The 14,780-nt window shown below is 37.8% G+C and overlaps 3 protein-coding genes across 4 annotated transcripts; all 3 read left to right on the top strand.

Annotated features, from left to right (window-relative positions):
• The first annotated feature begins 1,691 nt into the window (after positions 1–1,691).
• LOC112187667 (thiol-disulfide oxidoreductase LTO1) lies at positions 1,692–4,496 on the top strand. The gene is made up of 6 exons (XM_024326555.2): positions 1,692–2,129; positions 2,383–2,642; positions 2,738–2,844; positions 3,601–3,748; positions 3,860–3,997; positions 4,170–4,496. Exons 1-6 carry the CDS (start codon positions 1,751–1,753, stop codon positions 4,254–4,256), a joined length of 1,119 nt encoding a protein of 372 aa, XP_024182323.1. The 5' UTR covers positions 1,692–1,750; the 3' UTR covers positions 4,257–4,496.
• A 1,133-nt stretch (positions 4,497–5,629) lies between these two features.
• On the top strand, positions 5,630–6,748 carry LOC112187785 (ganglioside-induced differentiation-associated-protein 2). Its single transcript, XM_024326714.2, has 3 exons — positions 5,630–5,869; positions 5,971–6,235; positions 6,348–6,748. Exons 1-3 carry the CDS (start codon positions 5,740–5,742, stop codon positions 6,565–6,567), a joined length of 615 nt encoding a protein of 204 aa, XP_024182482.1. The 5' UTR covers positions 5,630–5,739; the 3' UTR covers positions 6,568–6,748.
• A 1,371-nt stretch (positions 6,749–8,119) lies between these two features.
• Positions 8,120–10,838, top strand: LOC112188291 (UPF0548 protein At2g17695). 2 transcript variants are annotated; one of them, XM_024327388.2, is made up of 6 exons: positions 8,120–8,221; positions 8,482–8,542; positions 8,629–8,805; positions 8,897–9,095; positions 9,822–9,871; positions 10,641–10,838. In XM_024327388.2, exons 2-6 carry the CDS (start codon positions 8,484–8,486, stop codon positions 10,660–10,662), a joined length of 507 nt encoding a protein of 168 aa, XP_024183156.1. In that variant the 5' UTR covers positions 8,120–8,221; positions 8,482–8,483; the 3' UTR covers positions 10,663–10,838. The 2 variants fall into 2 exon arrangements, with proteins under 2 accessions (XP_024183156.1, XP_024183155.1); XM_024327387.2 differs by lacking the exon at positions 10,641–10,838 and having other exon boundaries at positions 9,822–10,102.
• Positions 10,839–14,780: the final 3,942 nt, after the last annotated feature.

The raw sequence follows: 14,780 nt of genomic DNA, 5'->3' as shown, positions 1-14,780 counted from the left end.
AGGCAGCCTGGTAGGCCAAGGACCAAAATGATCAAGGATGCATCTGAGAAGGAGACAGATGGTCCCAAACTTGGAAGGGTTCAAAAGTCTTTGAAGTGCAGTAGGTGTGGCAATTTGGGTCACAATGTGAAGACTTGTCATAGGCATCTTCCACCCAAGCCAGGAGCAGCTAAGAGTACCAAGAAGAGAAAGCTAAACAATGGAGATGCTTCATCCTCTCAGGTAATCTTTTGTTATGTGGTATCCAAATTAGTGGGTTTATGAATTAGCTTATTGATAATTACACTAACCAACTTATTTGAAGCAGGCAAAAGGTACCAAAGAGCCTTAAAAGACAAAGAATGAACTTAGAGCTAAGGCAGCAAAGAGAGCTAAAGATGCAAAGGTAAAATAAGTTCAGATTATTGTTTGAAGCTGTTAATGGTGTATTTGCTTATGAACATATCCTTGCTTCTTATTGTTGTAGAAAAAGAAGGATCAAAAGAAGGCTACAGCAAAGGCAGTAGGTACAGCTGCTCCTAGCAAGGGAAGACCACCAAAAGTTGATTCAAACAATGGTAAAGCAGCTTCTAGCAAGGGAAAAGCTTCTTCTGCACCACAAGCTTCCCAAGGTTCATCAAGGTCATCAGCGAGGATTAGAGATAATGCAAGGAGTGCTAGAAATTAGGGATGCAGCGAAGGTTAGAATTTAGAGATGCATCGTGCAAGTTTTTGTGCAACCATGAGCTGTGTCTCATGGTTGCTAGGTCTAATCTTTTGCATAGATGATTAGCCCTATAATTTTGTGCAAGTTAATTCAAACGGTTATTTTTGGTTGATTTGGATGTAAACACATTTTATGCATTTATTTGGCTGCTATTTATTGCTGATATGGACAAGCTTCAATGCAAAATTTATGGTTTTGCACGAATTTCTTCCTTCGGTTTATGATATGTTTGTTTAATTGTCAATTTTCTAGAAAATTTTGGAGGTCAGGTTCCAATTTTGATGCATGCTTCATGTCTTTTTCTCTCAAACAACCATATTTGTAAGTTAATTAGGTTTTAGTTTAAATTTTGGAGGTAAAATATACCAAATTGTCCATTCTGCCCTCCATGAGGGTTAATAAACTGAACTGCGGGCCCTCCTTGTCGGCTCCAAGTCAGCAGCTGACGTCACTTTTGGACCAAATTTCAAATTTTGGAGTCAGGTGATGTCATTTGAGAATATAAGGACCATCGAGATCGATTTTTAGAAAGATGGACCAATCTGATTTTAGCCCCAAAGTTCAGGGGAGTAAACTGAATTTAAACCTACTATTTTAATAAAATTTCCTTATGTCATTCACTTGTTTAGCATCTTGAATTTGAAAGTGGTCGTCGTATTAAATAGACAACGATATGAAAATAGGGTTTATGTCATTTATAAATTAGGAGTGTAGCAGATAAATAATTTTTTTGTTTATGATTTGTTGTCCATAATAGTAATTTCATATTAGGATAAATAACTAATTTGGTAATTAAAAAAGAAAAGAGGTCGGATAAGAAAATTTAGGTCGCAACTCGCTAAAAGTATATGAGCGATTGTTATGGGCTCTCCCACCTGAAATGAGTGGTCGTTCATTTGGATTTGGGCATTTGGCTATAAGCAAGTTTCACACGGAGAAGGCCCAAAATTGAGGTAACATCAAATAGTGTAGCCGTAAAGCCCAGCAAAGCCCAGATTAACCGCGCGAAGCTGCGAGATTTTGAGGTGGAATGTGAGAGTGGAAATGGCTACCTTGGCGCTCCTGAGCCTAACATCTCCTTCACTCTCCTCTCCCAGATCTCTTCCTCGCTCAAATCACACCAGATTCGGTGCCCTTACTACCACTTCGGGTTGGGCTCGGAGAACTGTGCGGCTTCCCGTTCTATGCTCAGCTTCGGAGCCCAATCAAAACGCCGAATCCGAACCGGAAACGACGTCGTCTCCGCCGTCGTCTTCGAGTGACTTGACCTACAAACTATGTGCCGGGCTCGGAGGCATCGGGTTTCTCGAAACGACCTACTTGACCTTCCTCAAGCTCACGAATTCCGATGCCTTCTGCCCCACCGGCGCCGGCGGCGGAAGTTGCGGCGACATCCTCAACAGTGAATACGCCGTCGTTTTTGGTAACTCCCCAACTTCATAATTGACTTAAATCAAACTCACAGAGCAAGAAAAAAAGTAGAAAATTTTCATTAGAGGTAGTGTGCTTGAGGATAAAGATTTGGTCTTTATATGATACGCCGTCGTTTTAGCTACTCCCCAACTTCATAGCTATCTTAATTCAAACACCCAGAACAAGAAAAAAGAAAATTTTCCATTTGGTTTTGAGAAAAGGTTTGGTTTTTATGATTGTGATTTTCATTTGTGATGTTATAGGGGTTCCTCTTCCGTTGTTTGGAATGCTTGCATATGGGTTAGTTGCTACACTTGGTGTGCAGCTGTTGACTGCAAAGAGTTTACCTTTTGGAATTGGGAAATCTGATGCTAGCTTGGTTTTACTTGGGACTACGACCTCCATGGCAGCTGCTAGTGCTTGTTTTTTGTACATTCTTAGCACACAGTTTTCGGGAACTTCGTGTTCGTATTGTTTGTTATCGGCTTTCCTCTCCTTCAGCTTATTTTTCATCACTTTAAAGGTCAGCTGTGAATGCTATTCGTTTTTCTTTTCTTTGGTTTTATGTTGTTATTGAGAATGACCTGATTAACTGATTTTGAGGGGTCTATACTGTAGGATTTTGGGTTCGAAAAAGTACAAAAAGAGGCGGGTTTATTGGTGTGTATAGCTGTCTTGGTGGCTGTGACTCTGAACAGGTCATATAGTGCACCTGTATCCTCAAGGTGATTTACTTAGCTGATTCTTTTCTGTTTTTCATTGACATGAATTGCACTACTCAATGATATGAACCTCGGTTAACTCCGAATCAAATTTTTCTAGTATCAGGGGAATGCCCATCAAACTAGTCTGACAGACGAAATAGAATGTAAATTTTATGATAGTGGTATTTTGATCAATAGGAAAGATTGGAGATATAAACATAGGTGTTGTGATGTGTTTGATTAGTTCTTATGAACATTTCATGTAAAGGAAAGATAAATCTATATACAAAGTGTGTCATAAACAATGTTTAGGTTTAATGCTCTTAGCCTTAACAATGGGTTCCTTGCTACTTAACTTGCTTTGCTCCACTTCTGTATTTTTCTTTTTTGTTTAAGTAGACTGTAACCGGTCATATCAATGGTCATTGATATGGTTTGGGCTGGGCTGTTCTTTCATAATGGTCTACTGTATTGAGATAAACTGCAGGGCTACTTGGCTATCTATGTAGATGAAATTGTTATATGGTTTTTGTGCTTAATGATCTGATATACCTGATCATCTGCACCTTAGGAACCGGACTTTTCTTGTGAATATATTTTTTCTTTTCTTTTGATGTAAAGCACAGAGTCAATATAATGAATTTGAATGATTGCAAATATCATCCTGGTAGATTAGGGAAGCTGGTTATTTTGTTGTCATCTTATTATATGAGAATCATTAACTGTAAAGAAAATTTTGTATTGATAGTTTTCCATGTTGCTTTGTTTTGTTAACAGCCCATCTGATGTTGATCTTCCATACTTTACAACTGAGATAACAACACCATCAAGTCCGTTTGCTATATCTCTTGCAAAGCATCTAAATGCTATAGGTGCTAAAATGTATGGCGCTTTTTGGTGTTCACATTGTGTTGAACAAAAACAGGTACTTTTTTCTTTTTAGTTCTTAACTACATGGGTTAGAATCATAAGGTTTTGTTACAATAACTCCTGCCATGTCTTTGAACTTTGGTTGTTTCTTTTGTTCATCATGAAGATGTTTGGACGTGAAGCAGCGAAGGAATTGAACTATGTTGAGTGCTTCCCTGGTGGATTTAGAAAGGGAACTATAATGGCAAAGGCATGTATTGATGCCAAACTTGAAGGTTTTCCTACTTGGGTCATCAATGGACAGGTGATAAATCTCATCATAGATTCTGGAACATGGTCATTCACTCATTCGGTTCATCCTTATTGTTGAATATTATCAACCAAAGCATGTTGGTACCAACAGGGAAACCTCGCCATAAACTTGTCCTGTGTTTCAAGACTTACTAGGTTCTAACATCCCGTGGCACTTATTGCAGGTATTGAGTGGAGAAAAAGATTTGCTAGAGCTTGCAGAGGCATCTGGGTTTGAGTTGAACGAATTTAGTCAGACCCTCATAGAGTAAGCAACCATGTTATAGCATCATATCACACGTAACGATCGTAGAAACTTCCCTTGCATTACATAGCTGATGATGATTATTCACACCAACTAGGCACCTTGGGTGGTATATTGTTACCGGTGGTTTTCTGTATTTGTTACAAGTCACTAGACTACATAAATAAAGTTAGCAAAAGGTGTACATTTGAAACTATTTGATTTAGAAGCGTGACTGGGAAGTTTCCTTAGTCAAATTTTACCAATATACGCAATGGCACACCTCATTGTTCAAATGGGCCAATTTTGACAGCCTGAGTTGGAATGATATTCACTCAACTAATCCCACCAGGCCACCATCTCAAGCCTTGACTTGAGCATTAAGGATAAATAGCACTGATCACATTATGTTATTGTAATATGATTAGTCATATGAACAATGCTGCCCTTAACATAGGACATATGATTGTTCAAAGATATTATAAACAAATCATTGCTTTTGTATCCTCCCACGTTCCCGGTGCCGGTCTTCCCCATGTTCAAGTGAGCCCTTATGCTCCATGACATACATACCTCACAATGCTTCTTAGGCGTGCTCGTATACTTGAGAGTATGCCCAACTCCACAAAGCAAACCAATGGCGGACACAGAATTTTGCTTATATGAGGCCGGAATAGTTATATGAACCAAACAGAAGTTGAAAGTGGCGGTGAAAACATTAGATCATAATAAGAAGAATTCAGGATATTATAGACTATACTTTATTGTTTTACTAAAGAAAAGAACAAGGAAAAAAATTATCGAGAGTAACAAAAGAGGGCTGCCTCAATATAGGTCTGTCAGTGTGACAGTCGTTGATACTTTAAAGTTTACGACGTATATTTACTAAAAACCTTGAAAATGAATGATTTTTCAAATCAATAATTAACTCCTTGAGATGGAGGTAATGATGGCCACATTTAACCTAATATATTTGACATTATGTAGAGAAATCATAACCCTATGATGTCATACTTGCCTACTTGGTTACCAAGTCATATGCTGATCCCTTTGTCACCGCAATCCACAGAACCATTTTTTCGGGATTCCGGACCATCCACTTGATAATAATACCACCAAAAATTCAGTTCGTTTATTCTATCCAATGGCCCCCTACAGTTATCTTCTCCCGCACCTCTCACCTCAATTCAATTAACTGCAATTCAAACCCACCTCATCCGGGTCAGCACTGCCAAACGGTGTCCGAGTCGGACACACCCTGCGGGGCCCATTACCCGCTCAAAAAAAAAAAAAAAAAAAAAAAGAAACCGAAGATTCTTCGAATATTCTTCCCTCGAATCCCGATCACCCCCTCCATTACTCTCTTGTCCTCGCGTACATAAACTCCAACTCAACTCAATCCGCTTCCCCCCACCACCTCCCTCCGATCCTTTATATAACTAACGCTCCTCTCACTTTGCTCCTCACAATCCTTGTCAACCTTATTCCCTCTCATATTCTTCCATCACGAAATGAGCACCACCGCTCAACTCTCCGATTCCGAGCAGCGTGCCCTCGTCGAAAAGCTCCACGTCTTCAAGATCAAAGGCCGCGACAAACGCGGCCGCACCATCCTTCGCGTCATCGGAAAATTCTTTCCAGGTATATGTGTATGTTTGATCAACAATTGCCTACGGTTCTTCGTTTTTTTTTTTTTCTAATTTTTTATTTGAGTTTTGGATGATTTTTTTTTATAATTTTAGCTCGGATTGTGAGCGTGGATAATCTGAGGAAGTATCTGGAAGAGAAGATATTCCCGGAATTGGAGAACAAGCCGTTCGCGGTGGTGTACGTCCACACCGGAGTTCAGAGGTCCGAGAATTTCCCCGGAATCTCGGCCCTCCGATCAATCTACGACGCGATCCCGATCAACGTCAAGCGGAATCTCGAGGCCGTCTATTTCCTTCACCCAGGTCTCCAGGCCCGGCTCTTCTTGGCCACCTTCGGCCGTTTCCTTTTCACCGGAGGGTAAGAAATTGAAATTAACTAACTAAAATTTAATTCATTACTGATTTACATTAATAGGCGCATTTTAGAGGTAATGGAGTATTGGGACTAACGTGCGCCTTTGGTGTGGCAGGGTGTATGGGAAGCTGAAGTACGTCAGCAGGCTCGATTATCTGTGGGAGCACGTGAGGAGGAGCGAGATCGACGTCCCTGATTTCGTTTATGATCACGATGAGGACTTGGAGCACCGTCCGATGATGGACTATGGATTGGAGAGTGATCACCCGAGGGTGTATGATGCACCCGCGGTGGATTCCTCTGTGTCTATGTACTCCATGAGGTGCATCTCGTAGTGGGCCTATCGGGCCTTTAGTCTCAGACTTTTTACATGGGCCGTTTAATTTTGGGCATTCCCGCTGTACACAGTAATTTTGTGTTTCTCCTTGTACAAATAACGTTGAATCATGGTTAAAAAAAAAAAGGGTATATTTGTAGTATAAAAACTAAATTTGGAAGTACGTTTTTTCCATACCACTCGATCCCCACAATTCGGATAAGAGTTTGATTTTTGTAGTCTTTAATGTTCTTGAAAAATCAATTTGGAAATTTGGATATTTTGAAGATATATATGACCTACAATTTGGGGGGTTATTGAATAGAAACACAAAGCCTACTTGAACAACAGTCCATAGTAGCTTACTGTAGCTTTGCCTTATGGCAGCAGACAAACGTGACCATATTAATCATTTTTCTTGGCCGTGGGGCATGGCACCACCGGGTTAGGAACTTAGGATTAACTTCATTTCTTGGAAACTACTACTTGTGGTGATAGTCTATTGTTTTTTGGGTCACCATACCACTTTGAACCGAAGCTCACAAATCAACTGTTTAACAGTAAAAGTGTAACTTCAGTTGGCAATAGTGGAATTATTCTGCGGTCTCAAAGTAACACGTTGCACTGTCATATGATGGTTCAAGTCAATAATATCACTAGAATTTAATGGGGACTATACGAGAGGGGTGAAAAGAAAATTAAATTAAGAGATCAATAAAAAATAACTAACCACCATGTATATCATAATCCGGGACCATATTATAATATCCTCCTTAAAAGATATATACCGTAACAATTTAAAGGATTGCAATAAACAATCCTACAAGCAAGTCTTTCAGAAAATGAGGCTTGAAAGGCTGGAACAAATGGATTGCATTGATTCAAAGTAGGGCTGCCACTTGGTTTAGTAATTACCAAACCGACCGAATACCAACTGATACTTTAGGTTTGGTAAACCAACTTTTTAGTAACAGAGACCGATAAAACTGAAATCGAAAATTACCGAAAAAGTTGGTTTGGTTTTGGTAACTACCGAATCTACCGATTATTTAAATATTAGCTTTATATACTATGGTTTTCAATATACATACATGTATATTAAGAAACATACATATAAGTTTCCATAATAGTATGAACATTACTCAATATACTATATTAATTAATAGTACGTGTATTTTGAGTAACTTAGTCCAAGATGGTTAAATAACCTAGTTTATTGAAAATGGCTAAAATTTGATGTCATATATACAAAAGAAAGCTATGATTAGTAGATGAATACGAAGTTTGTGGTTATAAAATTGAAAAACCTAATTTTGTTGATTCTAATTTATATTACAAAAAATTAGTTGTTCTAAAATTGGTAATACCGAAAACCGAAATACCGAATTTGGTAGATATGATTAAAAACCAAAAATTTTAGTTGGTAATTGGTAGCTCAATTTTGAAACCGAAAGCTTTGATTTTGAAGTTGGTAATACTTATAACCGATTCGAACTGACCGAATGACAGCCCTAATTCAAAGGACAAAAGACTTGGGCCGTTTTCGTTTTCTTTTGGGCCTTGGCGTTTAAGAAGGAAATATGGGTCTTTTTCTACGATTTCTCCTCACACTGATAAGTAAACGTTTCATGGCTGCAAATTTGAAACCCAGAGCAACATCTTCAGGCTAAAAGGTCGAACAAATTGGTTATTAGTTTTATCTTATTTATTTTAGAGAAGATTAATTACTTCTATTTTTGGCTGAATTATTCTTATGCTTCATTGATTAGTAGTTTTCTTTGTTCATTCTGGAGAAATGTAGTTTTGATCTCAGAATTTCTCATGATTAGTTTGCATTTGCTTAAATTTGATTGCTTTTCTCAAACCCCATCAGAAAAATTTCAACTTTGTTGCTCCATATGTGCCAGTTTCTGAAGTTATTGATATTTGACAGATATGGTTTTCTTGAGCTGGGCTCCCCCAACTCCTAAGGAACAAAAGGCTTGCATTGACAGGTAAACAAGACTTAATTAGCTGCTCTTTGTATGATTTCAATTCTGCTATTGAGGAATTTGAAAGCTTTAATCACTTATTAAACCAGGTCAGGTGGCTTTAACTATGAAGCTAAGTTCAGGGGAGCTACTGCTAAGTCCTTATCTTCCCTGCAAGAAGATAAGGGCCTCTCAGAAAATGGTTTCTTATGCAACCATGCCCGCGTTTTGGTCGGTTCAGGTTTGGAGACTTATGAGAAGGGCAAGAGGGCTCTTCAGGATTGGAGGTCAGCCATTGTGCTTCTCTAGATATGAAGAGCATTTGGTTGAGAGGGATGACTTAATGTTATGAGTTATGACTGAGTTTGGTTTTTGCAGGCATTTTGGATTGAATTGGGCGTTTGTTGATCCGAAGACGCCAGTTCAAAATGGAGTGAAGTTTTGTGTTTGTGTCAAGGAGTTTCTGCCATGGGTCATGATGCCTCTTCAGATAGTGTATGTGAATGAGAATAGAAGTAGTAAAGAGTCCATGGCGTCTTTTCGTTTTGGAGGTGGTACTCTTCAAGGTCACTTGCTGGTTAGTTCTTTTTCAAATGTTAAATATATTCATTGTAAAGCCCGAATCTATTTTACTGCATGGTTTTTGGTTCCGAAGCAAACATGATGGCGAATACCGATTGACATTCCTTTTAAAGAACTTCTGTGAGATTGTCTACTTGAAATTTCATATTTATTGTGGCAGGATCACTTACTAGTTACTGTGAAATTTTTACTTCCTTAGTTCCTTGATCAATAACTGCTGTGATGGATTGGTAGTTGTTAAACAGTTGAACTTGCTGATTTTATTGGATCCATCATCTGGATATTCAGATAAGCAGATAGATCATGTGAATATGTGATCTGCATCTTTATATTCACATCCCCTGCAGTATTAGTTCTGGTTGAAAAATGCTTCAATTATGAGAATGTACTGGATGCATGTTTAGTACTCACCGTAAGTATAGTTTGGGCTATAAATTCTCTTCTTATTGTCAACCAGGTAGGAAAGTTAATGATCATTGGTTTAATAAAGTTTATCCTGACCATATTTTGAATTAGAATAACTAGCAAAGATCTCTCTCACACATGGAGACACAGAGTCACTTGAATGCTTATATTTTGTGTGAATGTAGAACTTACCTTTTGCTATTGTGTAAAGTAAGGTGTGTGCATTCTACTCACCTTCCAGTACTCTTTAGCATGTATATCTCTCAAAGTATGTGAGTTCTGACTGATTTAGGTATACTATTTTTGTACACAACAGGCTGGGGAGGAACGTTTCTCAATTGAACTGGATGAGTACAACCAAGTGTGGTATGAGATACTTTCCTTCTCAAAACCAGCTCACCTATTGTCATTTGTTGGGTACCCATATGTAATGCTCAGGCAAAGGTATTTTGCTCATCATTCTACTAATGCAATCAAGAAACATTTGAAAGCCTTGTAATCCTAGTTCATATAATCCTACTTCTATAACATCTTTATCTTTATCTTCTTGTGGTTTATCTGGTTCAAGTCATAATAAGCATCTGAACAATTAGTGAATCCCTTAATTCTGGAATCTGTCAGTCTGAGAACCCAAATGGTTGGTTGATTGTAGTGCTGAATGCTACAATTGCCCATCAACCTTTCCAACCGAAGAAAGATATTTTATATTTTTATACCATTAGCAGAAGCAGTGTATCACCTCCTACTTCCTGCCAATAACAAGGACCCCTCCCAAAGGGGTTGGTTGGTTAAGCAAGTCATAGATGAAGTGGGCAAAATCGTTAAGATGTAGCATCCACTGTATGATGACCACTACCACCCTGAGCAGCTGTTACCCTAGCCGTTCCCAGAGGTCTTGATCTTCTTAGACTTCCGGGTATTTGAACTGACAAAAACTTAAGGTGGTTGTTTTAATTTTAAGATCGCCATTTCATCCTTGAACGCTGATTGCCCTGATTTCATGATGATCTGTGATGGACAATCATGAGTTCAGATGATGAGTCTCTGGACGCCTGCTAATAATGAGAGATTATCTAAGCCGGATTATGATGACTGGTGAGTTGTGACACCTACTATTTGCTTGATGCTTGGGCAGTGTTCAACTCAAGTTCATTTAGTAAATGGATTTCGTCAACCAAAGTGCTTGCTGCTCAAGACTCGAGAGTGTCCTTTAGTGCCTACAGTGACTGTTTGTACTGGTGTTTCTGGATCTGGACCTTCTTTTTTTCTTTTCCCCCCTCTTCTCAGAAAGTAGTTTGTTTTGTTGGATGGTTTAAAAATTATGTTTTCCTTTCCTCCTGCTGGTTGGTTCGTTATGCGGTTGGAACTATAATGATTTAGCTTCTGTTTCTTGTAATGAGGGATATATATGCTTCACCAATCACCATGCCTCTTAATTAGAGTCTTATACTCTTTATGTCCTAATTCCCTCTCCTCAAAGATGACCTGCTTTTCAGATTGTCAAATATCCAAAATATTTATAATGTTGCTGGAATTGGAGGATGTGATAGAAAACATAGCAATTAGAAAATAAACAAACACAAAGCTCAGGATATGATTGCATCAATCACGCATGCATAGGCCAAGATTCAGGTCGGACAAAGATATTACTGCCGGGCAAATCTTCCGGCTCTTGAGAGAGTAACATTACTTAAGTTGAACACTCCAATCCCTTTAATGATGTTTTCAGAGTTCTAAAATCATAAGAAATAGGATAAGAGAAATAAACACATTCCCCTGGATTCCGGGGAAATTTTAGCAGAAATTAAACAGAGGCTGCTGTGAAAATAGTTCACAAACAATATTCGATCACTCAAATCCGAAGCTTGCATCTCAAACCGAGTAAACCGAATTTTAAAAATTAAACAAACAATGAACTATAATAAGGAAACAGCATCTGGAGGTAAAATTTTGAATAACTAAAAGTAGGGGTCGTCAACCGGCCGGGCCGGGCCTTGCTATATTTTTAAATAATTGCGGGCCGGGCCGGGCCGGGCTTTATTAAAAATCAAAGGATCCAAGCCCGTCCATATAAAGCGGGCCTTGCGGGCTTTTTCGGGCCGGGCCGGGCTTGGCCTTGCGGGCTTTTTTGGGCCGGGCCTTGCGGGCTTTATTTATAAATAAATATTTAAAGACACAAGTTTTTTTTTTTTTAATCAAGCTTTGGAAATTCAATGGATAATAATCAAATACAACCAAAGATAACAATCTATATAACTATATTGTACCAAAAAAATCTATATTTATATATAGATACTAATTTGTTGATAAATAAATTTTTAAAGACACTAATTTTTTATAAATCTATATTTATACATCATACACTCCAAAGAGCTACATATAGCAATTCAAAGAAAATGAGAAACCGACCGTTGGATGAGTTTATTACAATAAATTATGAGTGTGGTAAAAAATTTAGCCAATTTCACCATATTTTTGAATCCGATCGGATTGGTCAACCGTAGTCACTTATATGTTTTATTGGTTGACCGATGGCGTGGCAACCGTGAAACGTGCTTATTTTTTCACATCACGTTTGTATATATTCCATCGATGGATGTGCGTGGACATAAGATAAAAAAAAAATTAATTTTAATTACAAACACATTGGACTATACCAATTTTATTCCTAAAGTTATATGATTTATACATTGCATTTAAATTGTTTAGGTTCATTCTAAAGCAACCATGAAGTGGAAAATGAATTCGGAGAAACCAACCGCTTGATGGAGAGATTGTAATGTTTTATGGTGGTTGTAGAAAATCCAGCCAATTTGGTTCACATTTCGAATTCGATCAACTAGGTCAAACGTAGTTACTCTTATAAACCTATATTTATATATCATACACTCCAAAGAGCAACCCCTATCAATTCAAAGAAAATGGAAAAACCGACCGTTGGATGAGTTTATTACAATAAATTATGAGTGTGGTAAAAAATTTAGCCAATTTCACCATATTTTCGAATCCGATCGGATTGGTCAACCGTAGTCACTTATATGTTTTATTGGTTGACCGATGCCGTGACAACCGCGAAACGTGCTTATTTTTTCGCATCACGTTTGTATATATTCCATCAATGGATGTACGTGGACATAAGATAAAAAAAATTAATTTTAATTACAAACACATTAGTCTGTACCAATTTTATTCATAAAGTTATATGACTTATACATTGCATTTAAATTGTTTAGGTTCATTCTAAAGCAACCATGAAGTAGAAAATGAATTCGGAGAAACCAACCGCTCGATGGAGAGATTGTAATGTTTTATGGTGATTCCAGAAAATCCAGCCAATATGGTTATCGTTTCGAATTCGATCAACTAGATCAAACGTAGTTACTCATATAAATCTATATTTATATATCATACACTCCAAAGAGCAACCCCTATCAATTCAAAGAAAATGGAAAAACCGACTGTTGGATGAGTTTATTACAATAAATTATGAGTGTGGTAAAAAATTTAGCCAATTTCACCATATTTTCGAATCCGATCGGATTGGTCAACCGTAGTCACTTATATGTTTTATTGGTTGACCGATGCCGTGACAACTGCGAAACGTGCTTATTTTTTCACATCACGTTTGTATATATTCCATCAATGGATGTGCGTGGACATAAGATAAAAAAAAAAAAAAATTAATTACAAACACATTGGTCTATACCAATTTTATTCCTATAGTTGTATGACTTATACATTGCATTTAAATTGTTTAGGTTCATTCTAAAGCAACCATGAAGTAGAAAATGAATTCGGAGAAACCAACCGCTCGATGGAGAGATTGTAATGTTTTATGGTGGTTGTAGAAAATCCAGCCAATTTGGTTCTCGTTTCGAATTCGATCAATTAGGTCAAACGTAGTTACTCTTATAAACCTATATTTCTATATCATACACTCCAAAGAGCAACCCCTATCAATTCAAAGAAAATGGAAAAACCGACCGTTGGATGAGTTTATTACAATAAATTATGAGTGTGGTAAAAAATTTAGCCAATTTCACCATATTTTCGAATCCGATCGGATTGGTCAACCGATATGTAGAATATATATATACACATAATTTATATAGAAGTATAATAGTATAAGAACTTCCACACACACACACACACACACATATATATATATATATATATCTCTCTCTCTCTCTCTCTCTCTATATATATACACACACATATATATTAATATATATATATATATATATATATATATATATAAACACACACACATATATATATATATATATATATATATCTCTATATATATATATATAAACACACACACACATATATGATATATTGATATATATATATATATATATATATCTATATAAACACACACACAAATATATATCTATATGTGTCTATATATATATATATTTATAAACACACACACACACACACATATAGATATATCTATATATATAACACACACACACACACACACATATATTAATATATATATATAAACACACACACACACACACACACACACATATATATATATATATATAATATTTTGAGGGCTTTTACGGGCCGGGCCTAGCGGGCTTTTGGCGGGCCGGGCCTATGGGCCGGGCCGGGTTTTTGCGGGCCTCCATCGGCCCACCAAGGCGGGTTTTTGCCGGTTTTTTGACGGGCCGGGCCGGGCCAAAAGCCCTGCGGGCCGGTGGGCCTCCATCGGCCCACTTGATCCGCGGGCTTTTTGATGAGGCCTAACTAAAAGTAGTAGTGTCTCGAAACGCACACCCAAAATTGACATCGATTGACTCAGTTTCTCGTTAGGTCAAGTGTCATGTTTTACTCTCAGCTGTGTGTGTGTGTCTCTATATGTATATATATTCTAATTACATTATGTGAAGGAGAATCAAATTCCATTACCTACTTTCTTCACTGCTTGAGCTGACCCCGAACATGCATTGCTTTTGTTTATGCCCATATTTTGACCTTCGCATCCACAATCACCGCACTCCAATCGAATTATTGGGATCATATTGAAGTGCATGCATGAATACTAAATGCATATGCGACGCCTGATCTTAGAAGCAACACTTGGGGAAACCTTTCCTACCTGTACATTAGGCCTGGCAACGTGCGGGTATAGTGCGGGTACTGTGCGGGTTCTTAACGGGTCGACCCGGTAAGAACCCGTTAGCTTAACGGGTTTCGCGGGCCAAACCCGGCGGGTTTGCGGGTTTTCCATTGGAACCCGTTAAAACCCGTAAACTTTTTTTTA

The sequence above is a fragment of the Rosa chinensis genome, chromosome 2 (assembly GCF_002994745.2).
Source record: "Rosa chinensis cultivar Old Blush chromosome 2, RchiOBHm-V2, whole genome shotgun sequence".
NCBI classification, from domain to species: Eukaryota; Viridiplantae; Streptophyta; class Magnoliopsida; order Rosales; family Rosaceae; genus Rosa; species Rosa chinensis.
The sequence above is the reverse complement of the archived record's forward strand: the minus strand, read 5'-3'. Positions and strand labels throughout refer to the sequence as shown.